This window comes from Malus domestica, chromosome 06, assembly GCF_042453785.1.
Source record: "Malus domestica chromosome 06, GDT2T_hap1".
Classification (NCBI taxonomy): domain Eukaryota; kingdom Viridiplantae; phylum Streptophyta; class Magnoliopsida; order Rosales; family Rosaceae; genus Malus; species Malus domestica.
In genome coordinates, this window is record NC_091666.1 from 17,552,602 (window position 1) to 17,580,056 (window position 27,455).

Consider the following 27,455-nt stretch of genomic DNA (forward strand, 5'->3'; position numbering starts at 1 on the left):
GGATTCCCCATCATGGTGTCTAATTTTGTTTTGTTTTTGGCTTTAGGAAATCGTGGTTTTTTGGATTTGGGGCTTTTGTTTGCAGCCTTCAGAGCCATGTGTATTTGAGGTGAGCGATTTCAAGATTTTAGAGTTCTGATTTAGAGTTTTGTTTGGTATTTTGGTTATATTGGACTTGAATTTGCTTTTTTGTTGTCGATTATATTGAAATCAGATCTTGGGTTTAGATTTTTATTTGGTTTTGATTATAATTTTTTGCACTTATTAGATTTGATAAGTTTAGATTCGGTTATTAGTTTGGTTTGACAAGTGAGGGAGGTAGAGGGAGAGAGATAAATAGTGGTTTGTCATTTTAAGTTAGTGGTCTGCTGCTTTGGACTCATTAGTTCAACCTCTACTGGATAACCAAAACCAGGAATATAACATAAGAAAAGAAATCAAAATCTTAAGTATATGCTATTGGAATAAAATGATATCACACATTCTTTTCATATAAAATAATTGACGAACAGAACCAAAGTGTCTCAAAAGCATTGGAGGGCTAAACATTTCTAAGGAACTCATATGGATGATCATGGTTAATTTTTAGGTTTAATTGAGTTGTTTCGGTTTATACCTTGCGTCAAGTTTTTATTTTATTTTATTAAAAGGCCAGACATTATTGAGGGATGAATATGACTAGAATAGTAGTTGAGACAATGTCTTTGGCAATATGATAGAGGGCGTTCTAGCTTTATTTGATAGCTTGGGGACTGTAGCTTTGTATATTGCTGAAAAAGCCAAAGAAGGGGATGGCTTCATAAATTTGTATAGGCGAAAAATAAGAGGATTTTTTTTCCAGAGGGTTTTTTTTCTATGTTTAGATCTTAGGTATAACTAGATAATTTTGTTGTCTTTTCATTTGGAGGAAATAGTGATTTTTGAGGGTTTTGTCTGCAGCCTTTAAAGTTTAATAGTGGTTGCTTTCAATTCAATCACGAATTGCTGAGAGGTTGAATTTAGCACTGAATGCAGAAGAGAGCACTGAGCATAGAGCTAACAAACTGCACCGAGTATTGAAGTCGAGAAAAAGCTAAGGTTAATGTTAACTAAATTTATTGATTTTTTGTGCATGGGTTAATCTATTTGTTATATGTCATGGTTAAATTTTGGTTTGTTCCCGTTTTCTTTTTATCAATCCTCTCCCTCTCCCTTTCTAATTTAAATTGAATTATTCTGGCATCCATGGATTTCAGCATCGTATTTCTAACGGAGGACATGACACAGAACCGAGCGCAATGGCGTTCTAGGATTCCTATAGCCACTTAGTGGGAAAAAGCTTTGTTGTTGTTGTATCAGGAGCGGCTAAGTAGTTTTATGTCTAAAATATTATCCTCGGATATAAATCTCGACTGCTTTGTATTCCATCTGATTTTGATAACATTTATAATTTTATATAAATTTGCTCGATTAATACTGTATGACAAGTTATTTTAGTAACATTTACACTGTTATCTGTCATGATTAGACTTTCAGTTTGTTTCTTTTTTATTTTGTAAATTCTGTCTGTTTTGCCCTTAAATTGGATTATGCTAATCTGCATAAAATTGAGAGTCCTGTTGATAAAAGCTTTGTTTTTATTCTCCTGTTATTGAAAGTAGCCTGGAAATATTTTAAGTTTGTTTTATCTTTATTTGAAAATGAATTATTTGTGTTTGCAATCATCTGCAGGTTAATTTCAATTTGAAAAAAATCTCTGCCATATCTTGGTTCCTACAATAATTTTAGCTGCTGAAGTAGCTTTTAGCTGTCAAGGTTTCAAGCAATTGAGTGTGTTTGTAAGTGCTTTTTGTTTTCGTAAGATTGTGTTAAAGATTATATAATGCTATCACTAAATATATTTTATTGCATAAGACACCGATTTCCATCTTTGTTGTACTAAACTGAAAAAAAACTTATCTTTTCTGAGACGTTATTCAAATTCCCAACCCAGGTATGTATCCAATTTCACTTACTCTTTATTTTTCAATGCATTTGTTAGTATAAATTAACATAACATTAGTCAAAACTGAACAACTTACAAATTATGCCCAATTTATTTTTAATAATTTTTTAGTTATTACCTACGAACTTTCTTATCCCACAGCAACACACAGGCGCCACCTCCTAGTGAATTCTGAAAGTGTGGAAGTAGAAAAGCTCAGCAATCTGCGTTTCTGGAATATTTGGCCAACAAACACCGTAAGTTGTTCCAAGTTTAAAATCTCAAATGTTTGTTATTGCTTTTGTTGAACGTAGCATGCTCCAAATACACCCAGTACTTGTCAACATCTAAAGTTGTTAAATTAGGGGATTCTCCTTTTACGACAAATTTATTAACAGTTTAAAATTTCTCTTTAAATTCTGTCAATTTTCTAAATATCGAACTAGAATTTTGTGAATTCCATGTCAATTTTGTAATCCAGCTCCAAAGCAGGGAGTCAAATGCCGGAGACGAAATATGCTGCTGATATTTCCTCTATAAGGGAAGCGCAAGCACACATCGAGCCATTCATGCACAAAACTCGGGTCTTGACCTCGGAATCCCTCAATGCTCTTTCAGGAAGACGCCTTTTTTTAAATGTGAATGTTTACAAAAGGGGTGAGACTCTACTTCGCACTCAATCATGTCTCTTCTTTTCTTTTGTAACTACGTTTGGATTTCATTAAGGTAATCTATGTGCCTACCTATACAGTGGCGCTTTCAAATTCAGAGGCGCTTGCAATGCGGTGTTTTCACTTGATGCTGCAGCATTGTCTTTGGCTGCAAAACTACAGGGGATCCCTGCATACGTAGTTATACCAAAAAATGCTCCCAAGTGCAAAGTTGAGAATGTCATTCGTTACGGTGGTCAGATTATCTGGAGTGAGGCCACTATGCCGTCAAGGGAAAGTACAGCAGCTAAGGTGTTGCAAGAAACTGGCGCACTTCTTCTCCATCCTCACAATGATAGGCGCATCATACGGTACAAATTGACTTCAGTTTATTTGCATTTAATCACGTATGTTTGAAATTTCACCTATGATAAGGGAAGAACATAAATCTTTTGCTCAAGAGATGGGCTTGTTTTGTGCAAATGTTTGAAACTTAAAATGTATCTTGAAAATCTAATGAGCTGATACACTATAAAGACAACTTAAACAGATTGCTTTACAGTAGTGTATGTGTTTACTTAAAGAATGACCAGATCAAAATCATATTATGATTTGTAAAACTGCTGGTAGTATCGCGTTTCCCATATTTTGTCTCGGAAGTACACTAATAGCTGTTCTCTTGAATTTCATGGCGACGTATTACCCTGGTTTTTCCTCGGCAAGTATTACTAATACTTAAATCATTCCAGATGCATTAGCGAAACAACTTCTTTGTAGGTTAATCCATTAATGCTGCTGCTGGACAATGCTGTAGTTCGTATTAATGTATTTGAACACATTAGCATTTAGTAACATACCTAATGAGATTAGGGCTTTATTGCATGTTTAAGTTTAACTGTTCTTTCAGTGGGCAGGGTACCATTTCACTGGAGCTTCTGGAGCAACAAGTTCCGCAGTTAGACGCCATTATAGTACCCATAAGCGGTTGGTTTAGTTACATGTAATCATAAAATTCGTTTGATTGGTTCACTTTTGTTGTGCATATTTCTGTTGTTGATTTTTCAGCTTTGTAGTAGTATTGGTTTATGTATATCTGTCTTAAATCTTTAAATAAGGATTTGCCGACAAAAAATTCGAGTTTATAAATACACGGGAGCATGATAAGAGTCTTCAAAAGAAGAAAATTGTAACAATTATCTCTCAACTTTAATCCAATTAGAGCAATGATCTCCCTATTTTAACCTAATTAGAGTAATAGTCTCTCTACTTTAACCTAATTAGAGCAATAGTTCCTTAACTAAAAATTCAGAACTTTTGGCCCCTTAATTGGTCAAAACGTGCATCTATAGTTATTTTCGTCAACTCTTGCTAAAACTTACGCCAAAATGATTCACCATGCACGTGAGATTGAATCAGGAAGCAAATATGGGAAACTAAATGAGAAAATTATAGAAATGGTTCTTCAACTTTAACTCAATTGGAAAAATGATCTCTCAACTTTAATCCAATTGTAGCAATGATTATTCCAACACGACTCGTTTTGACAAAAGTTCTGACAAAGTTGACAAAAAAGACAATAGCTGCATGTTTTAAAGAGTTAGAGACCAATAATCATAGGTTTTTAGTTGTGGAACCATTGCTCCATTTAGATTAAAGTTGAGGAGTCATTACTATTATTTAATTGAATGTGAAAAACAAATTTTTTTGTTGTCGATTCAGCTTCTACTCACCATTTTCCGACAAAAATACCCCTCAGGTTCGACAAAAAGTTCGACTCTAAAACCGACATTGGTGCGTTATGCAATTATGAATCAAACAAACCTAAGTCCTCCAAATTGTCTCTCAAGTGTGAAGTTAAACGATGTTCCACTCAGTTCAACCGTAAAGTTGACACCAACAAACTTATTTCCAGTAACATCTGTTTGGACAGCTAATGGATTGCTATTTTCTAGACGACTACAACTGCCTTCTGGTTCGTTATTAGCGTGATTTCGCTTACTGAGGTCGACGCTACAAAAGATGAAACAGACATAATCAACGTTGTCGGTAGAACAGATGTTACAATCGTTCGAAACAATTTGGAGGACTTAGGTTTGATTCATAATTGCATAACGAAGCGCCTTCTTATCTCATTCCAAGCACTCCAAAGCGTAGCGAATGCTGTTGCAGCTGACAAACCTCACTCTTCCTTCCGAGCCTTTGATTTCGCAGGCCTTGGAGGTTTTATTACATAGCTCAGTAGGATCAATGCTATGGGAACAATGGTTCCGATGAAATGCACACTTCCATATGAGGCGAGTGTTTCGTGAAGGCTTAATACCTGCACCATGTGAGACCAACGCATGAGAAAACTTTAATGCATCGGAGGGTGGTATGTGTACATGTACATGTGTGTCATGTGTTCATGGTATGTTTGGATGACGTGCTCGTATTAATGTGTGTCTGAATCACATGTGTTCATGTTCATGCGTGTGTCTAAAAATGGCATGTCTGCATGTGCGAGAGAGAGAGAGAGAGGACTAACAATGAAACCAACACAGGAGTAGTTCAGAACCAAGACAGTGTAAGCAAAGTTGATGAACACCAATATCTTCTTAACAACGTCCATAGTTGGAGGTACATCTTGCTGCCATCTGTAAATCGCTGCTTGCGGAAAAGGTAGAAAATGATACAGATTAATTATCTTAAAGAACAAATAATTAGTACATGCTTGCTTATTAAAGCACCTACCCTTCACGGGTGGATAGCAATTTAATGAAACAAAGAAATAACTAGTGAATTAGAAGCGGAAAGACCAATACCTCTTGATCCGGCAATCATCAATGCTGACTGAACAAAGAATATGATGTACCCCGGATAGAGGCCCTGCAGTTCAGAAAATAACCAATACGATACAGATAATTCAAGTTTGAAACGTGTGAAAAATCAAACATATTCTGGAGATAAGAGAACATAAGGGTTTGAAACAAAAAGTAAGCCGAGTAGTTAGTTGAAGAGAAACTTAATGGGCACAAGCATAAATTTTGGTAACTTGGCTTGACGACGCTGAGTGGTGGATAAGAAATTATTACGTTAATATTGCAAGTACCCTTCCACCCAAAAAAAATATCATTTCACTTTAGCAATTTGAACACAAATGAGCACCAAACCAAACATTGGCACAACTAAAAAACTATAGGAACACATGAAATAACACAAAAAGCATAATTACATTTAAAATAACACAAGTCACAGAGTTCTTTTTGGCGCCAAAAGTGGTGACATGAAAATACAAAACTGGAGGGCATGTTGTTACCTCATCCCCACCCCACCAAATTCTACCCAGCCACCTATTTTTCGCCTTGTATTTGTTAAAGGCACAAAACTTAAACAAAAAATGTAAGCGTAAAATGCATTAAGCAATGTAAGTTACCTAAAGATTGAAATTTGCCACATAATGATTAGATTGAAACCTAAGAATTAAAAAGCGACTAAATGCGAAAATATCATTATCCAACCTGATAGTAATAAATAGTTTATACTAAGTAAAAGTATAAAATATGTGGGGCGGGGGGGTGGTCAAAATCCATCACAAGATCACATCCTTGCCCCATCCTGCATCGAGTTTTAATTTTAAATCCAATCGCTACTCAATACTCTACTACAGGAAGAGTAAATCATCCTGTTGGTGCCCTAAAACATTCAGTCCCAGCATCCCCATTAGATAAAGAACACTACAGAGTAACAAAGTGCACACATTGTAGCTACACGAGGAAATTGTTTATCACGTTTTGAAGAGAACTGTGAACTGGTTGATTATCTGGTAGTAGTTGACCGCTTTTCCTTTTTTTTTCTTTTCTCAGTTTTTTTTTTCAAGTATAAAAGATGGACAGCTAAATCCACTCTATAGAATGAATGCCAATAGATCGTTTAAGAGAAGCTTAGAACCTAGGAAAGCATTTGTAGCAGAGCTATTGTTTGAAGAAACAAAGTCTAAAATGGACATAAAATCAGCAAAAGACAAAAACACACATTCAGGATGAGGGTAAGACAGTTTATACTCACATGCCAAACAGCGCTGACAGTCTGTGTAGCCAGCAACTGGAAGAAACCAGCCTTCTTGCCAGGTTTAACAAGCCTTTCATACACATCTACAGAAGAAAAATATATTAGATAATTGAACAGTAAATAGTCATCTTTTGATTCATGTGCATAATTTACTAATAATTTTGGGATATTATAAGAAAGTACGTGCTTTCTTGATCAGAGCTAAAATAAGAAAAATTTTGGCCATTAAATGCAACAGGCACAAAACTGAAGAAACTAGTGACCAGATACCAAACTTCAAATATTGATACCAGGACCAATTACTCATATAGTTCTTTGCATATAGAGAGCTTAAAAATGAATACAACTCAGTCCTTACTAGGATTCATAGTTTGGATATGCAAAAGTAGTTTCCTGGCAAAATATTTAAAAGAAACAAAAATATGGATTGCATGTTACTGACAAAAAGAAAACTTAGGAAGGAAGAGAGATGCTCACAATGACGAAGCCAGGTGCTGACTTGTATGTTCCAAACAAGTGGTAACTGAACTGAACTCTTTGCAAACTCAACACCTATAATATCAACATTTTTTGCACGATCCCACCCAGGTTTTGGTGGTGAGGACTCTGTCCAGCCACTGAAACCGAGACCCGAAAGAATGATAGAAGCCTCTGATATTGACCAAATGAAATAATATTTCCACCTCGCTGTGAATCCAGACATATACTGGTAGCTCAGTCGTTTCCAAAAACCCCATTCTTGGTATATGGGCTCAGTAAATCTTGACAAAGGAAATTGGGGTACCAAATATACATACAAGGCCATACAGAATGCAGCTTGGAGAAGAGCTCGAATTGTTGCTCCGTAGGGTGATGGAGATGGTCCTTTCTCTGAGCGGCTCCATATCTGAAAATGATAATTAGTAAAGGCCAACATATGAGAAGGGTCAACCTCAAGAAAACAAAACTAAGAAGAAGGGAAGACACTTAGTACATAATAAGCATACCCCTTTTCCTTCGGTCCAGTCAAGATAATCCTTCATTTCATAAACTGGACCAGCAAAGTGACTACCACAGCCGAGGCAGTAGCCAAAGTACTCGATCAAAGAGGGTAACTTAATCAACCGGTTTTTCTTCTGAGACTCACGCAGACCTTCCTCTTTCAATACCCCATCGTTGTAATTGATTGCACACGAGATGACTTTCAGTGTTAACACCATTAAGGCCCCTAAGTATGAGAAGGAAATTCAAGCTTAACTGACGCGCATAACAAATAATAGTGCATGAATTCTAGTAATGTTCCAATATATGCATTTTTAGTCATGTTAAGAATTCAATAGAAGAGTCCATGAATTCTAGTAAAAAATAAAAAGAAACGGAAGTCATCAAGGACCAAAAACAGAACTCGCCATTTTCTTACAGGAGATCGAGACTCTGCAACCTACTAAAGAACAGATAATAAAGGAAGAAAGGAAACGCAAGCCGACTAGAAAGGCTGATATTGTGTTTACCAGTTGCATCAATTCCTCCTTCCTTCCATGCGTCCCCACTCATGTAAAATACATGGCTACACATACAGACAAATGTATATGAATGATCAAGAATTCAGAAACAAAACTTTTATAAATCTCTAGATAGATAAACATTAAAAATTATCGCATATAGATGTTGTTATCACTTCAAGACCGTCAAACATTAACAAACAATGTTATGTCAATGAAGAACACAAAGATCGCCATACCATTCACATACTGTTAAATATGCAATCATAGTTTCTCCCCAACATCACAAGTGATTGAAACGTAAAAAAAGAGCACCACAATTGATAATAAGAGTTCAAAGACATAATTTTGGGACAAGTCAGATCTGTAAAACTTAGAACGTAAAGGTCCAGAATTTTCAAGAAATTAACAGGTTATAAGAAAAAAAAACGAATTAATTTAAATTCATGATGCATTGTCAAATTCGATCATCCATATTTAAAACAAAAAGAAAATTAATAACACTACAGATCATAACATAACCATACCAATCAACCAACACGAACTATCCAGTCAATCACAAGCTTTAGAAAACTAATTAATTTTTTTTTATAAACTACAAAACTTACAAAACCACCAATTCAAAATAACACTACCCATCAATTTTTTCTCACAAAATTCGATCACCAAACTCAAAAATAAGGAATCAAATTGTTCAGAAATTACTCATTGGGTCAAATATTAATTTTTGTGTTTCGGAAATGTACCAGCCGATGAGGTAGCCGAAGCCCAGGATAAAGGTAATGATTCCGCAATGGTTTCGGGCGAAGACCATGGAAGCATAGCCAAGTAGCATTGGGACTAAGAAATGGAGGTTGGAAGAGAATCCGAATGAAAGATACGAGAGGAGAGCGCCGGAAGCGAAGGCGTAGAGGTGCTTGGCGGGTGGACTGGGGACGAGTCGCCAGATGAAACTGACGGGGATGGTGGCGACAAAACATAGGAGGAAGCGGAGCACCGGGACCGAGACGCCGATCGCGGCGGCCATGGATTCCATCTCAAGGCCCATGGCTTGTAGTATCAATCGGCAAATCAAATTGACAAACCTGTCCTGATTTTTATTTAAAAACTCGATTTTTGAGAGAGAGCCAAATGACTGATATGCCTCTGGGCGGACGTTTATATTTTTCTTTTAACTAACTATATTACATATACTTTGATACGGGGAATGAGCTAAATTCTACAATAAATTTATCATAATAATATAATTTAAAATCATTTTTCACGTACAATTAAAGAAGAATATCTTTATACTGTACGATTAAGTAGCAAGCAGACGTTCTTATTGTTTGTGTGGGATTTAGTGATGAAAGTTGGTTGGGTGTTGGAGGTCTAATGACAATAGTGTCCTTGGACAATGTCTCTTTCTAGTCCATAATTTGTTGAAGTCATCTCCGGCATTTATCCATCTCCGGCATTTTCTTGTTGAGTAGCTGAAATCGAAGCGTATTTAATTCGAAATTAAATTGTAGGTTTTTTTTTTTTTTGGTCGACAATGAAGCTTCATTAATGAAAGAAAAATACAATTTGTGCTAGAAAGAAAAATACAATTTGTGCTAGAAAGGTCTAAACCTAAACAAAGCACAAAGCCTTACACAACAAAGCAAACATAAGATAGAGGACAAGCCCAAACAAGGAGAGCTACAAATCCAGCTACAAAAAGAGGCCCACACTGATTTAGGCTCGTAGGCTACAAAATAAACAATAAACAGTAAAACCCTCAAATCCCGAAGCCAAAAACTGGTCACCACCGCCACAACCATCGTTACCTCCGCGAAGAAAGACATCGCACCAAACTGAAAAATGCACCCAAACCAAAACCCAGATCTAAGAGTATTGCTCAAAATCAATCCACCAAGAGCCAAAGCCACCACAGCCACACCTGCAAGAAAAGTCACCAATCGTAACAGGGGGAGGGGGAAGGCGAAGGGGGTGTGTAAAACACCCTTATTCCGACGTGAATCGTTCCACACTTCGCCCAATTTTTTCAGTAAGCCGGATCAACAGTGGGTTGTGTGGGTTGAGTCTTGAGTCAAGATAGAGCCCAATACTCATAGATCTAAATCATGGTTCAGAGTTGGGAAAGATGAAGGGCAGCAAGAAGGAGGTAGGAGAACAGGGTGTGATGGGGAGGGATGGGGGGATGACGGTGAGCGACTGATGATTAAGGAGAGGGAACAAAACTAAGACCAAAGCTTAAATAGATGAGACAAAACTTAGAAGAAAAAAAAACATTGAAAAGATAGGGAATGGAAGAGAAGAAAGAAAAGTAGAAGGAAGCATGAGAGATTTTCAAGGCTGCCACTGATCTTAAAGCCAAAGGCTAGGGCCGGCGGCTGAGCAAGGGTTTCTCTTGGCGCTTTTCCTTTTACTATTTCTTTGAGACTTGGAAACACAACAAATGATTCATAAGGAGAAATGGGCGCCATTGGCCCCAGATCCCAACTTGAAACCACCAACCAGATTGAAAGATTGTTGTGCTCGCCTTACTTGACAACGAAATTAGGTGACATATCGTCTAAGTTTGGATAAATTATATTTTGCACCCTTAAATTTGGGTGCAATTGCAACCTCATACTTCATCTTCAAAAAATTACGATGTCATACACCGAGTTACGATTTAGTTGCAATGTCATATATTCGTTAGTCAATTCGTCAAACAAGTGTAGGTCTCACATATATGCTGACATGAATAAAAATTATATTTTAATTATTAAAAAAATCATTTAAATATAAAACTAATCTAAACCCTAATTAGAACTTAAGAATATGAATAATACGCTATCGCTTCTTGTAAAAAAAAAAGAATGAATAATAAAAAGGGGGCTCATCCCATTCTCTTCCTCTTCCTTTAGTAACTTTAAAACAGAGAAGAACCGCGTGAACTACCCCTTCTATTTCAAGATGGAGCTTGCAAATAAGATGACTGTTGTTGTCGCCTACACCCCGATGTCAACTCGCAGGAAGGCTAACTCATCAACCTGTACAAGATTCAAGAGCATTTTGAGGACTTCTACGAGGATATACTTGAGGAGCTCACCAAGTTCGGGGAGATCAATAGCAAAAAAAAAAAAACAAAAATCCCCAAATAAAAATCATAACCGCCATTAAACTAGTGGTTGCGGGATATTGAATGGTGGATGTGAGTGTAGGGCATTGTTGTGATTGCACCAATAGTTTTTCTTTTTTTTTTTTGGGTAAATCGCACTAGTAGTTTAAGTAATGCCTTCGTGAAAAGGTCAGCAAGGTTGTCTTGGAATCGGATATGCTTAACTTCAATCTTCTAATGATCAAGCTAATGTGATGTAGATGCCATATATTGGGCGTTGACTTTTTGCATGTATCATGTTATGGTTGATAGATGCAGCATAGTCTTCATTGATCGTTGTTAGACGCAATGATGGATTAAAACCACATATGCTTCGAAAATGCTTAACAAGACTCTCAACCATGTCTCTCACGTGCGGCGTAGTGAGGTGCATGTCTTGGAACGATTCGAAGATTTCGCACTAAGGTCTATATCATGGACCTCTAAGATATTGCAGTGTTCCTAACAGTAAAGACATAACCCGTTTGGAAACGTACCTTGTGCAGATCAGATAGGTAGTCTATGTCAGCGTAACACACAAGTTATGCATTTTTTTAAAACCAATGGGGGTGATTCATTAGGGATAGAATAAGCCCAAAATCGTAGTAACTAAAAAACGTCTTTAACACCAATTTGGTGGTGGTATGTAGGCACAGTACTGCTTTATGCCAAAACATTATCAATAACTAAGATGTCTGATCTGGTGCTTTGAGCTAAGTACAATAAAAGGAAAACGCACTTAGATATGGAGCTTTAGGCTCCATAGTCTCCACAAAGGTCCTTTTTGATGCTAGATGGGTATACTCGAGGGTAACACCTTCTGGGTGTAGTCCGACTGGTGAACCAGTATATTGTCAAAACCATGCTCGAAACTTTAAGTCAAGATAGTGTTTTGTTTTTCCAAGATATTTCATCTCAAAGTCCAACTTTAGGTGCAAGGTAGTTTTCTCAAGCTTTGCAGGAGTCTGAGATTCATGTCATCTACATGAACTTCAAGTCTAGTAATTTCATATTTGTACACGTATGGGCATATATCCCTAACTGGTCAAATATTCACTTAGATTGGTACACCATCTGCCCAGATTGTTCTGAATCCGTAAAGTGAATGCCTCATCTAAATCTAGAGGGTATTCAATGGTCTAGAACCATTTTAATGAGTACATGTAAGTCATTCGGAAGCTTCCATGTAGTTTTTGTATCATAATCCCAGAGATACATTACAACTATGTTTATAAGCTGCAATCAATCTAGGGTGTATAAGAGAAGCCTTGCACCATAAGGCAGCATTATACCAAACTATTTCATTCATCTTATTTGACATGGATTGTGTCTTTCTGGTTAACCAATCCATTCTACTTTGTCACTAATCAATAAAACGCAGTTTGATACCGTTGCTTTTCATTTATATCAGTAGCTACCATATAAGTAAAGCATCATCGATGATAATTTCATTCCAATTTTATATCTCATCCAAACTAACTAGACCAAGAACTTCAAGTCTCAGGAGTAACCTGGATTAATCTCATGAGATGGAAATGATTGAGACAACAATTGAGGAAGGGATTCGTTTATGCCATGATTCTCTCATGAGACAGAAATCGAGGAAGGGATTCGTTTGTGCCATGCTTCTTCAATTCCATGGAGGTGAATCTTTCGAACCAGTTGATCTGATGCATTTTAGACCAAAGACAGATTGATTGGCTATCTACGGGTGTATAGAGGTTGGCCACTAGGTGCAGCAATCCACCCGTGAATGCATTGCTGATGCACGTAGTAACATCTCTTCTAAGGACAATGACGTATGTAGCTACATTTATCCTTGCAAGCATGTTTGCAACTGGTATATGCAATTTTTTTATTTTTGCTAGAGCAAAGAAAGCACCTAGAAACACTCTGATGATTTAGAATACGGGATTGAGATGAGATATAGTGAGGACGTCCATGATAATTCATGTCGTTCTTTAGGAACGTTAATGTTTTTATCTCCCCCAAACAGTATGCAGATTGTCTTATGAAAGTGAAAGGTCGCTTGCACAGGCTTTAGGAGAATCATAATCAACATTGATTCATATATTTTTTTAGGAACTGTATTGGTATATTGTTGCGGCTCAATTAGCATACAAAGTGTACACCCAAATGCATAAGTACGAAACATTACATTTGTACCAAGTTACCAATTGTAATGCCAAAATAAGATTGGGTTGCAATGGGCCTTAGGTGGACCAACATATCTGCATGTAATATTATATAGGCCTACATAGAAAATTTGAAAGCTTGGTGTGTTCCCTACCAAAGTCTGTACGACCACTGAAAGGTGTTTGATGATCGATTTTTGCGAGATTGTTTGGGTGTGAATATAGGGAATTGAAATTTTCAACTTATATCTAATTAAAATGTAATAATCATCGATTTTGTCGATGTAAACTCTCCGACATTATCTAGTCTTCTGGACTCTATATATAATTGAAGTGATGAGCTCGCAACTTAATAATTGGTGCCAAGATTCTAGCAAGCAGTGTTGGGTATGGACAAACATGTAACCAATGTGTTGATACGTCAACCAAAACCCTAAATTAATTAAATGGTCTGCATTTTGATTGGATTAGTTCACAAATATTGCCTTCAATCTGATGTAGGAAATATGGAGGATTTGTACGTATCATTATAGTTCATAGGCGAGTAATTAGATTGCCTTGTAAAGATCTTAGTAGTTGGGTTAGTAATTAGCTTGCCTAATAAAGATCAGTGAGCATGTTTGGCAAGGTACGCTTCCAATACGATGTCATCACTATTGGTAAGGAATGTCCTATTCAGCGCATCATCAATCAACCTAGATATCCCAAATGTTCGTGCCACAACACCCTTTGGAATCCTGGACTTTCTAGCTGGCCATGTAGTGGGCCTTTACAATGTGAATGATTGTGATGTGCAATCCATTTGGGAGGTGTTTCATCTTCTCTAGAATATATTTCTGGCTATATTCGTAAGAACTTATTCAAAATGAATTGCACTCCATTTTCTACAGTGGCTTCAATAGGTAATAACTCTCTTGAATATCCTTAAAGTTTAAAAAGTGTTCTTCCGGAACAAAGTGAGTATAAGGCTTCCCTTATGGTAAAGTTGATACCATTGGACAATATGATATAGTAGTGTCAAGCCCCACAATCAGGTTAGATAGGCTTGAAAGTGTTGTTAGGGGGTAATTAGGTATGAAGTTAGCAAATGGAACCAGACAACTAACTGCCCCACAAGATATAAGCATGAGTTAATTGAATAAGGTCACATGTATTATCTTGAGTCAATTAGCTTGTGTTTGGGAACAATAATGTTATCCATAACTAAAACAAACACCAAACTTAAATTTGAAAACTAGGAAATTGTTCACAAAGTAAACCAAATTTACTAAGGGGGTTAAAATGGCTTCCCATGTCAAAATTTAACTCTCTAAACATGTTAGGTGGAGCAAAATTAGTCTCACATATTGACTACGGAAATAGTACACCTCAACAAATGATAGGAGCATATTTATGCGACTTAGTTAGCTTGTTCTTGTGCAATTATGTTGTTATTTCTTAGTTAATTTAGTGTTTAAAGTCATTTTCGTGCAATTTCAGGTTCTAAGGACAAAGTATGCAAAAAGGTGCATTTTGGAGCTTTTTGGAGCAGTTTTGGGCTTGGAATGAATATCACATGCATGGAGCAAGAGGGATAGACGAAATTGAAGACCAAAAGAGGCTAGGATTATGCTGACGTTATGAAGAAATCAATTCAAGAAAAGAAAGTCAAAGATCAAAGCAAGAAAGAAGGAATGCTAGCCAAGTTGCCTTATTTGGTCCTAACCTTTCCTATTCCTATATCACTTAAATTCCAGCAGCAAGAAAGGCTCCAAAGTACTTTGGGACACTTAATTATATGTTTCTAGAAGGCCTAATCCCATTCCTACTTTGATGCCGCACCAAATCTGCAAGGATCCTTCCTTGCCTCATAAGGGGAACACTTTCCCTTTCTTTTTAGGTTCCTTTCCCTTTCCTAAGTCCTTTGTCGCACCCTATTTCTATTTCCCTTTGGATTTTGACTTTGACTTAGCCTTTCCTAACAGATTTAGAGTAATAAATCCTAAAACATTAATAAAAACTTTCTTTCCTTTTCCCTTGATTTTCTGCCACACCTTAGCCTTTATTCCCTAGGGTTTGGACATATTTTGCTATAAATACAACCCTTTGCCGCAGCTTGCCATTCATCCATGGACTACTAAAAACACTTCCAGCCATTCTCCCATACAAACCACCATTCAAACCTTCACCCAACCCTTGTGTCGCAGCAAAGAGAAAAAGGAGGACCCTTGGACGTGCTTGCCATTCAAGTTGGATTGCTGAAGCGTTTTTAGGTGTTTTCATTCTTTGTTTTCAATGTCTAAATTTATGTATCTTTGTTTCGTGAACATAAGGAGCTAAACCCCTTTTAGCTAGGAGGAATTTCGAAACCATGAATATATTTGCAACATGAATTGATTACTTCCAGTTGTGATTCTATGAATCGTGAATGCAATTTACTTAATTGTTTGATTGATAACTTATTCTTGTTTGTTGATTAAGGGTGCAAACTTACTTTGCATGCAAGGATTTGGTGCTAGAATATAAGGGAGTTTCACATAATCGTTATGAACTTATATTCATAAGTAGTGAAGGTTGCTAGTCACAATCGCGTTAAGTAGATTCCTAGCAGGAGTATCATGCTCATCATAGTTACGAATGCTTTGTCAATACTTATGATTTTCACATAACTTAATGATCTTTGATTGTTTCTCTATTATGCGCTTTCATGTAGGGAACTTTTGAAGAATGCTTTGGGTTGTCGAATGATGTCATCCAATCCAATAACTAAAGGAAAATCTGACGGTTAATTTAAGCGTACCTAATTAATCTGGGGTGTTGAGATTCATGGTTTATTGAAAAGGAAATGGAAATTGTTTTATATGCAAGTGTGTCATGTGTGAATAAGGACCCTCTAGCTAGCCCATCATCCATCTAATTTCCCAAAATCGTTTTTTAATCTGTTTTTAAGTTACAATCTGTTTTGTTATTTTAAATTCGTCCAAAACAAACCCCCTTCTTTACTTTCTTGTTTCAAATTGTTTTAAACTTGTTTTGTTTGTGTTTTTAAGAGTTTTGAGTCAAGCCCAAACCTTATTTTCGTCCAGAATTATGTTTAGTGTCAGAAACTGCCTAGTTTGTGTTTTTAGGCAGTTTTGAATCTTGTGAACTTGTTTTGAATCTTTTAAGTCTATCCAAACGTTTTTAGTTTGTTTTTGTGTCTTTGAGTCAGTTTAGAGTCGATTAACAATCCCTCCTAATCCCCGATCTAGAACGATCCCTGCTTATACATATACTACAATTGTCAAAAGAGAGTTTAATTTGTGTGTTAAGTTAATTTTCGCATCAACAACATTGGTAGAGGCATAGACAAGTGCATAGCTAATGGTCTCTTCCATCAAAACGTAAGTAGATTCTACAGGGTTAAGGTTCATGAATACTATCCTTTATTCTTGAAGTTTTAAGTCAGGTTTGGGAATATTGTCCCTTATTCTTGAAGTTTTAGGTCTTATGTGCCAAGAATCACATTTTTGGTTATGATGCCACCCCTTAGCATGCCCTGATTCTACCATTTGTAAAACAAACGCGAAAGTGAGTGAGAGACAAACAGACAAACAGACAAACAGACCCAGACTTGGGTTTGGGAGGTTCTAGTCGAAGCTGGATGGGTCTATTTGGTACTCTCTAGGCGAAGATGGATGAACAGATTCGGTAGGTGTCTACCGAATACATAGCCTTATATCCAGTACATCTTTGCTAAAGCATAGCATGTCATTCGGTGGTCCCCAACCAAAACTTAGTAATACCATTCGATAGGCTCCAGCCGAAGCTAAGTTTATACCATTCAGTACCTCCCAGCCAAATTACTAGGATACATTTCTCTCACAATTATGGTAGTAATCAGATTCGAAAATTTGATAAACTTCCACTCACATTTCTGCTTTAGGAGCAATTTAGAACCATGGAATGATAAAAAAAAAAATCATCTCTACTAAAAAATTCGACCGAATTCTATAAACTTCATAACTTGTCACGCCTCGGACCCGGGTCGACAATAAAAACTCGAACCCAAATCAGAAACGTGAGTTAAAAGCTCAATAAATAAAAGAAAATTGAAACGGGTTGGAAAATAAACTCCTCTTATGAAAATAATTCATGATTCTTAAACAAATCAAGAATTCTTTACAACCTACATTAAATAAATGAATAAACATTCTATTCTCATATCTAATCCGATTTCATCATGCTTACCCTCTTGAATGTCTAGTTCGTAAACCTGCATAACAATAGAGGGATGAGCTTCAACAGCTCAATAAGGACATAACCTTATCACAGTAAATTGACAATATTAAATTAAGTGTTATGAAATCATATAGCCAAACATCAAATCATAAATTATAACAATGCATGTATACAATCCAACCTCTTCAGCTACACTAGTTAATTTATATAATAAAACACACAGACCTGCACGTCCCATACCATGCATTTTACCACTGCAATGGTGGTTCAAATGTTCTATTATAGAAACTAACTCCCATACGATATCCCAAGTTCACAAACCCCTTTTGCTAGTCATCTTATCTAATTCGTTAATCTCCAACCCACATCACCCACATCGACAATTCCTGCCGATATGCTATTCTAATGTGCACAGCAGGCTCAACTGGAACTGGTTTCACAATGAATAGATTCAACTAACAAAATATCATTTCCAACTACCCTCATTTCCCGAATTCAAATCTCAACACTGAAGTTGTAACCACATCTAACAACATGAGTGATGCACAAATAATGTCATTTCGTCTTTCACATGTATCAAAGTATATTCTCAACGAATAGTATTCCAGCAGTAATTCCATAACCAATAACAAGTAAACACTTAACTGAAGCAATTAGCCAATTAAAATCCAACTACACCAATCAACCAAAAAGATCAAGAGTATTATAACACTTCACAAAATTTGATAAAATCAATTTCCGTAAAGGTTTACCTTATTTCTCCTACCTCAATTATAAAGCTAAAACAAAGATCCACGTAACTACCTGAATAGCTAAGCTTCACGTAATTATCTACGTCACTACCAAAATAGCTAAGTTCCACATACTTGAGCAAGCTCCTTAATCACTCCAAATACCATGTATTTCTTCCACTCTATTTTCTTTTCTAATCTCTCTCTCTACCATACACATATATAACATAAACCAACGTACTATACATGAAAACTACATGCAATGTACAAGATATAGAGATTTGGAAGAATGGTACAAATAAAAATTAAAGATTGGATGCTATTTATAGTAGGCAAAGGTCGGCTATAAGGGAAGAAATAGATAGAAATGGGCTGAGAAGAAACATTGGTGCAGCCCTTAAAAGGAACACGTGGTTGATGACTCATGGAATGCAGGACCACGTGGCAATTCATGATAAGGTGACTGACGCATCACAAGATGATGTGTCGTGCGTTTCATATGACCAGGTACGAAACTTGACGAATATGGGATAAAGATGGCTTAATTAGTGACTAAGCTATGCATGCAAACGTGTAGCATGCACGACAAGATATCACAAAAACATGTGATGGTTCCATAAGGAATTGGTTATAACAAATGGGTTGGCTAAGAGAATATGGGTCAAAATTCTGTATAATATATAAAATTAAAAATACGAGTTCTCACATAATTGTACCTACGGATTGACGTAAAGGTTTCAATCATGTCTTGCTTCAGGTAAAATATCATCTTCTCATGATTGGAACTGTCCGTAAGAGCGAGTCAAATAGCTATGGAATCCTCTTTAGTAAGGTACTTCCATTTAATAATTCAGGCATAAATCTTCGAATAAAGAGCGTGCCGGAGGCTTATTCAGCTTTTCCACACTAGTGCTGACTACAATAGTTTCAAGCTTTGCGTAGTCAAGTGGAGCTTCACATCTTGTACCGCATAAGGTAGTTCCGAAACTTCCAAATTAGTGAAATCGAACTTCTTACAGTTCAACAATTTGTTGAATGGAGCAAACAAGATTATGATTGGTGCTATGAGAAATGAAACCTCCATAAGCATCAAAGTTAGAACATTCGGGTTTTAAGACATGGTTTAGTTTCAACAGATTAATCATGAAAAACTTTGAGTTTCAATATGAGTGGTGCGTTTAGGAAACTTTATCAGGAGAGAGGACATGGCATAGGGAGAAAGAGAGGTATGGAGAAAAGCTTGAAGAATTATGTGTATTATTCAAGATCTTGTGCCCTTATTTATAGTAAACCAAGAAGGATTCTTTACCTTGCAAGTAATATAATCCTGAAAGGAAAATATCTTCTAGTATCTTATTTACAAAACCAAACATGTGGTTAAATTTATGTTCAAACATAATGATTTCTTTAGAATCGAGCGCCAATTACATCCCTAATATTATATTTGAAGCTACTATATTCAATTTTTCGTCAATTTAAGTCATGTTATGTCATGCCCCGAGCCCAAGGTCAGCAAAAAAGCGCTCAGCACGTGAATAAAAATAAAAATAAAAACGAAAAATCAAACTTATCTTCTATAAATAACTCCAGAATCCTTACAGGGTGTACAAAAATAAATAAAAACTCTTAAGTCTCTCGTCTAACACAATCTCAGCTTGCCTACCTTTCTTTAAACTTGTAGGAATCTGCAAGGTCTAAAATGTATAGGGTGAGCGAAACCACAGCTCAGCAGGGACATAAGTCTTATCAAGGATTATTGTCATGGCTAAACCAAGTATCATGCTCACATAAATCAATTATAACATGTTATCAAAAATATGTTATCTATCATGAATGCAACTTAACTTCAACTACCCAGCCCATTAATTTATATAATAAAACATGCGGACTTGCATGTCCCATACCATGCATTTTACCACTGCAACGATGGTTTGAATGCTCTATTACATTAACCAACCACTGTAACTCAATCAACCCAAATTTACCATTTTGTTGGTCATTTTGTTCTTCTCTCGATCGCTAGAGTCCCCATTACTTCATATCATTCCTATAATTTCACTTTTGGTTCCCTTGTTGGTCCCTATGAGAGTTGAACTCAACCACACAAAATAATATTTCCATTACCATATCCCAATCTTGAATAACCAATAAAATCCTTCCACTCTAATATGCTATGACATATGCAATTAATCAGCATTATCACGTTATCCACATATCAACAATAAAAGTAATATGAATCATTTTCCAATTTACATAATTATATCAATTATAGAGATAGATCAAATATGACACATATTTCACAAAGCTTAAACAAGACTAATACTACAATGGTGATAAGTTTCCCAAGAAACCCCTACCTTAATTTCAAAGCTAAAACGAAGATCCACGTCACTACCGCAATAGCTAAACTCCACGTACTTGAGCAAGCTCCTTGATCACTCCTAATGCCATGTATTTCTTCCACTCTTATCTTTTCTAATCTCTCTCTATATATAAACTATACACACACACACACTAACACGTTGCATATAATTATCATTATACAAAGTTTCAACAACATATTTATACATTTCTTTTGAATTCTTCAACACTAAAACATGTAGAATACCTTTTGCATCAATATAAGTACTCTTAAATTCTTCTGACCAATATATAAATACCCAAATCCTCATATTGAAGCACTATTCTCCTTCATAATTATGATTATGTATATAACAATAATTTTGCAAGTGATTCTCTAAAATCATGAACCAGCACTGAGTTCAAACCTAACTCATAGAGCTCATATTAGCTATAGAATAATTCATAACTCAATTTCAAAATTACAAATCCAAAGGGATCATAATTCTTTGTAGAAGTGGGAAAAAAAAAAACCGAATATTCCAAACCAAACCAATAAAAATACCAAACCGAAAATCCCAAAAATTTCGGTACCCAATACCGAACCAATCCTAAAATTTCGGTATGGGAATCAGTCTCACATTTTCATTCGTTCAGTAATCCCGAACCAATAAAATAAAATATATATATTATGTAATTTTAAATATATATTTGGAATTGTAACAGCCGTCGAATTTGGTTGAGATTTAATCTCAACTGTTGAATACAAATCAAACCCTCAGAACTCAGTCACTCCATCTCTTGACTCGACCTCACCTCATCACCCTCCCCGCCGATTTCTCTCTCTGTCCTTGAATCCGACCACACCCACATCACATAAATGACTCACCTCTCTCTTGACTGACCTATCACCTCTCTGATCTCTCTCTCTCTCTTGACTTCTCATCCCTCACTATGGAGGAGCCTTCTTTCACGACACAGAGGTAGAGCCACGACCACCTGCGCCGTTCACCTTTCTGATCTTTCTCTCTCTCGACTTCTTCATCCAGATTCCAGTGCACTGTGCATCGATTCTCCCCCAAATTTGGGAATTAATTTTGGGTTTGAAATTTAATTTAGGGTTCAAATTCTAGATTAGGGTTTGTGAAATTTAGCACTTGGAAGATACTGATACGGAGGTTGATGATTTATGGTTTATATAGTTATCTTTTACCCAGCAAAGTAAAGAAAGAGATCGTTGAAACTTGAACTTGACGTTAAAGATCCGGTATGCCACAAATCATCTCTCAAACTTAACTTTTTTTGTCCATTATTTGATTTAGCTTCTTGTTTGGTTATGGGAAATTAAGATTTGATGTTAATGTTGAGTATATATCCAAATGTGGAGGAAGATATTTCAGATTGTGTATATGATATATGTTCGATAATTACATCGAAAAATAAAGAAGAATTCTTGCATTTTTGTTTCTAATGTGGTTGAATTAGCATTGAAAAGAATTGTGCTTAGGTGAATTGGAGTAGTAGATTTTGTTATTTTGCGTAATAGTTGTGCTGAGTTTGTGTTGCCGAGTTATTGTTTTGAGGGTCATGAAGTAGAAGCGGTGTTCTAAAAATCGGCCTAGGTGATGCCTAGGCGCTGGATGGCGGAGCTCCGACTTGATTTCGACCAAATCGTTCACTTAAGGTGGAAAGGATTTAGGCGGCCGTCTAGGTGCTCGTTAGGCGGTCTAGGCGGCGCTAAGTGCCATTCTAGGTGGTTGCAAATCCCAAACGCGCTGCAACTCTGAATATGCAGCTTTACCGTCTGTGAGCAGATGAAGGGGTAAAGAGTACGCGCAAAGAGAGAGAGAGAGAGAGAGAAAGAGAGAGGGTATTTGACATATCAATCGTGAGCTTCTACACCTTTCACTTTGTGGTTCTAAAAGGGATAAGGAAGATGAAGAACTGAACAGATTTAATGGGAAGGTATTTTACTTTATTTGGCCTCTACCTTGGGTAATGTGAGAGGTGGAGTGCACGGTTCAATGGATTTTAATTTTCCAACCACCCACTATGTGGGCTTTTATCTTTTATAAGTTTATGTATATATACACATACATACATATACATATATGAATGTTATATCTAAATGCCATATGAGTTATTTAGTCAATGCCCAATCCAATGCAAAGATCATGAATAAGAAAAATTTAGTCTATCATCCAAGAATACTCATCATTATGATTATATGCTTACTATTTTGTAAATATTGAACTTGTTGGATGGATGTACTTTGTGTATTCTTCTACTTCTAGTTTTGCATTTTATCATTCTTTTATTATCCATACAAGTATATTTTTTTTAAAGTGTAAATAGACACTTATTTAGAAGATATAAAATGAATTTACATAAATCCGCCTAGGCGCCCACCTAGCCACCTAGGAGCTAGGCCCCTGCCTGCCACCCTACTAGTGCCTAGCGTTTTTTAGAACCTTGAGTAGAAGATATGTAATGGGGGTTGAGCGGTCTAGTGTAGTCCAGTTGATGTTGCATTATGCTTAAACAATGATGTACATGGCTCTGATGTTTTAATTCTTGAAAGTTGAAACTTTTGCTGAAACTTCTGGTGTTTTATGGTATCTTTATTGAAAATTTTAGTGCTAGTAGGTAATTGAAAGCCTGTATACGTTTTATGTTTGATAATATGTTCTTGGATAGATTTTTTTCTCTCCATTCCTTCTTGTTTGCATAATTGCAACTTGATCTCTGGCTTCTGAGTCTTCATTGTTTATTATATGGGTAGAGCAATTCATTTGTTTCAACGAATTTTATAGTGTTGAGTTACACAGTGACTAGGTTGGACAAGTTATCCTTCATTTGTTGCATAAAAAGAGAATTGAAATATTGACTTGATCTTGGTTGTGCCAAGATAGTCTGTAATACCACTGAATTTAAAGGAATTTGGGTTTGATGTTGCTTTGGATTGATGCCTTTTTTATTAGAAACTAGAAAGGCATATGTTATCTGACAAAAGTGAGGTCACCATTTGTTACCTTATTCTTTGAATGCAAGCAAAGCTTGTTGAAGAAGTATCTCTTTTGCGTTGCTCTGAGAAAGTTTAGGGAGTTGAAATAGATTTTGAATATCCTTTTCTTCCCTGATCTGTTCTAACTATGCGTATTTGAAAGTTTGTTGTAATGTGGTTAAGCAAGGTCAAGTTGTGGTCACATAGAACTGCCTGTCATGCTTGTCCAATTCATATTTGAAATTTTGATCCTCGTTTTTGTTCAATGGTTATGTCCGCTTACTTTAACTTACCCATTGACACTAGGAGGATTATCTGTATGGAATTGAGCTTAAGGAGACCGGTCTTTGGTTTGAATTGAGGCTTTTTAAGGTTAGTACTCTATCTTCATTGTTTCCTTAATTGTTTCATCTTAAGAATTCTCTTTAATTGATATGATTTGATTTGAGAATTCTCCTTAATTGTTTCCTTAGTACTTTATCCAAATAGATATGATTTGAGAATTCTCTTTAATTGTTTCCTCTTAAGAAATGCCATTTAGCATGCATAGTGTTGATGCACAAAACCAGAGGGGTCTTGGAACAACGTAAATCCGACCGTGAATTTGCATGAAAGTAAATAACACAAGATGTATCGTGGTTCACCTCAAGGTTTGGTCTACGTCCACACTAATATTGTATTTCTGAGAAGATTGTGAGGGAGAGAGTGTAGGATCCTCATGGCCGAGGAATTGGCCTCAAAATTCGCCTCCCCCATTGTGAGGATAAGGAGTCCCTTTTATAGAATAAAGGCTCCTTACTTATTACATATTTGCCCCTTCCTTTATTACATAATTACATTTGAGTCCCCCGAGTATTTATACAAGGTCTAAATACGGAGGTCCTAAGTATGGTACAAACAGTAGTCCCCCAAGTCATCAGTTAAAAGAGTATTTTGGCTGGAGACTTGAAATTCAGTCCATGTGTGGGCCAAAGTAACTAGATGTCGTCTAGAACTGATACTCGATATGAGGCGGTGCCCAATCCGACATGATGCTCAACCAGAAGTAGTACATGTTGCGAGGCTGCTCGGCTTGTGGCGTTGAAGATGAGGGAGTTCCTTTTATAGAATAAGGGCTCGCTCCTCAATACATAAATGATGGGCTAGAGTTGATGCTCTCAGCGAGGCGGTTGCTCAGTAGGCGGCGATGCTCTCTAATGAAGGTGAGGGAGTCCTTTTTATAAAATAAGGGATCGCTCCTCAGTACATGAATAATAGGGGTGGATTCAAAAAACCAAAAAAAATCGAAAATAGAACCGGACCGAGGCCGAAAAACACCGAACCAAAACTGTCAAATCGAACCGAACCGAATTTGGCTAGTTCGGTTTCGGTTTTTGAGGTTTGGAAACCGAACCGATATATATATATTTAATTGTTTTTTTCTTATAAATATTTTAGTCATACAATTACAACAAAACCGAACATGTTGCCAAGTTGGTTTCAGTGAAACTTTTCAAGCTAAGAGCGTATGGGTTCGAACCCTCGGCTCCAGGATGTTGGAATTTTTTTTTAATTTTCATGAGAAATGAACAAAACCCTTTAAAGTTTTAACCCTAGCCGCCGTCACTCCCATTTCAGTTTTCACCTCTAGGTTTTCTCAAACACTCTATTTCTTTCTCCCCTCCGCTGCTTTCTTCCTCTCTGGTCTCTGCTTCGTCAGTCTCTCTCTCTCTCCTTCCTCTCTTCCTCCAAATCACTCGCCCCTTTCGAATTGGAAGTCTCTCATCTTGCTGCAACTTCTTCTTGTCGTTTCGAGTCTCGACAGCAAAGGTTAGTCTCACAGTCTCACTTCTCTGTGATTATTTTGATTGTCCTTTTATTTTTTATTATCCTTGCATGTGGATTTGTTTTAGTTTCTGGGTGGATTTGTTTCAGTTTTTGGGATGGAGGAGGAGCCCTGCGGTACTAATTTGTATCGATGGAATCCTCGACGAGGCGGAGAAGAAATCGACTATGATGGATTTCACAACTGAGATGAGGATCCAAGCTTTTCTCCGACTCTTTCATGGTTTTGGTTCGATTTCAAAACTACCCAAATGATAAAAAAATTAAAAGACTATGATGGATTTCTGGGTTTTTTTCTTTCTTTATGGATTTGGGTTTTTTGTTGAATATAAAGGCTTCAACTTCATGACTACAAAACGATTTGAGCTTTTTAGAGAGAGAGAGAGAGAGAGAGAGAGAGAGCGGCTTTTGATGATTTCAGCGAGTAAATGCTGTAAGGAAGAAATACAGAGATCCAAAACAAGTTAATGTCGGGGAAGACCTTTCTTGTTTATCAAAAGCCGGTTAAACAAGCAGCACCAGCAACCTTAGGAGGTGGAACCTGCGCCGGCTCTTCCACTGTCAGCTGAAAAGTCTAAACAGCTATCTGTTTTGGAGGAAAAGATAAAGAACTTACTGGAACAAGTGGAGGCCCTAAGTGAAGCTGGAAAGGTCGATGAAGCTGAAACACTCATGAGAAAGGTGCTGCTGTTGGGGATTTTTAATTATTACTGTGAAGTATACTGATACATGAAATTTGACTACTTGATTTCTTTATCCTTTCATTTGGTAGGTGGATATGCTTAATTCCGAGAAGACAGCCTTGGCTCAGCAGCCCCAGAATGATAAAGTGTTGATGCTGGCACAGTGGATAAGTTTAACCACTCTGTTGCTGGTGCTGCTTGTTTTAACCACTATGTTGCTGGTTTTTTCTTGTTCTTACTGCATTTTTGTATCATTGGCTTTGAAAAATGATCACATAAGATTAAATCATAATTTTTTAACTTTTAAACCAATAAGGATGATTGGCCTTCCAGATTTTGTATCGTTGGCCTTCCAGATTTGATATCATTGCCTTTTTAGAATGGCTGCAAGCTTTGTGTTCTTAGAAAATTTGTTTGCTAATTATAAAAAAAAAAAAAAAAAAAAAACCGAACCGGGCCGAAACCGAACTGGAAAAAACCGAACCGAATTCAAACCAAACCGAATGCAAACCGATAAAAAATCGAACCAAACCAAACCAAACAATAATTTCGGTTCGGTTTCCGGTTTTGACAAAAAACCGAACCGAACGGAACCGAACCCACCCCTAATGAATAATGGGTTAAGTCCCCCAAGTATTTTTCATGAGGCCTAGTTGAGGCCCAATATATGGTACATAATGTAGTACCCTAAGTCTTTAGTCATAGAGTATGTTGGCTAGAGACTTCAAATTGAATCCATGTATGGGCCGAAATAGCGGTTGTTTGGAGGCGGTATTTGTATACCCTGCACTGAAGCTTTGTAGGTTAAGCTTTGCAAGTGAAGCTTTTGAAGCTGATTGACATAAGTGATGCTCATGAATGTTTATGTTGATTGACATGAGTGATGTTTATGGATGTTGACATGAGTGATGCTCATGAATGTTGACATGAGTGATGGTCATGAATGTTGACATGAGTAATGGTCATGAATGTTTATGTATGATTGACATGGGGGATGCACATGAATGTTTATGTATGATTGACATGAGTGATGCTCATGTATAATTTTGGAGTACTGGACGTACTTTTGATCACCTAGTTGGTGATAATAGCGGCAGGCTGCCAAATAATTTTGGAGTACTAGACGTACTTTTGATCACCTGGTTGGTGATAATAGCGGCAGGCTGCCGAATAATTTTGAAGTACTGGACGTACTTTTGATCACGTGGTTGGTGATAATAGAGGCAGGCTACTGAATAATTTTGGAGTACTGGACGTACTTTTGGTCACC

General features: G+C 36.7%; 1 protein-coding gene and 2 long non-coding RNA genes across 4 annotated transcripts; 2 read left to right on the forward strand and 1 right to left on the reverse strand.

Moving 5' to 3' along the window:
- Positions 1-700: 700 nt before the first annotated feature.
- LOC114825528 (uncharacterized) lies at positions 701-3,759 on the forward strand. 2 transcript variants are annotated; one of them, XR_011582010.1, is made up of 6 exons: positions 701-1,077; positions 1,711-1,817; positions 2,126-2,220; positions 2,456-2,620; positions 2,715-2,984; positions 3,521-3,759. It is a non-coding gene; the product is annotated as an uncharacterized lncRNA (long non-coding RNA). The 2 variants fall into 2 exon arrangements; XR_011582011.1 differs by lacking the exons at positions 2,715-2,984; positions 3,521-3,759 and having other exon boundaries at positions 948-1,077; positions 2,445-2,582.
- A 703-nt stretch (positions 3,760-4,462) lies between these two features.
- LOC103428220 (lysophospholipid acyltransferase 1-like) lies at positions 4,463-9,414 on the reverse strand. Its single transcript, XM_029104586.2, has 8 exons — positions 8,888-9,414; positions 8,151-8,206; positions 7,647-7,867; positions 7,138-7,546; positions 6,658-6,743; positions 5,415-5,478; positions 5,138-5,256; positions 4,463-4,933 (listed from the first exon to the last, which is right to left on the reverse strand). Exons 1-8 carry the CDS (start codon positions 9,187-9,189, stop codon positions 4,793-4,795), a joined length of 1,398 nt encoding a protein of 465 aa, XP_028960419.2. The 5' UTR covers positions 9,190-9,414; the 3' UTR covers positions 4,463-4,792.
- A 15,865-nt stretch (positions 9,415-25,279) lies between these two features.
- LOC139196680 (uncharacterized) lies at positions 25,280-26,497 on the forward strand. Its single transcript, XR_011581778.1, has 2 exons — positions 25,280-26,183; positions 26,275-26,497. It is a non-coding gene; the product is annotated as an uncharacterized lncRNA (long non-coding RNA).
- The last annotated feature ends 958 nt before the right edge of the window (positions 26,498-27,455 follow it).

Bases quoted from the DNA above. Each gene is read 5' to 3' on its own strand.
- LOC103428220 (XM_029104586.2), bottom strand. From the start codon at position 9,189: ATGGGCCTTGAGATGGAATCCATGGCCGCCGCGATCGGCGTCTCGGTC. The intron at 8,207-8,887 runs GTACATTTCCGA...CTGTATGTGTAG, and splicing joins TTCGGCTACCTCATCGGCTG to CCATGTATTTTACATGAGTG. The intron at 7,868-8,150 runs GTAAACACAATA...TCTCATACTTAG, and splicing joins AGGAGGAATTGATGCAACTG to GGGCCTTAATGGTGTTAACA.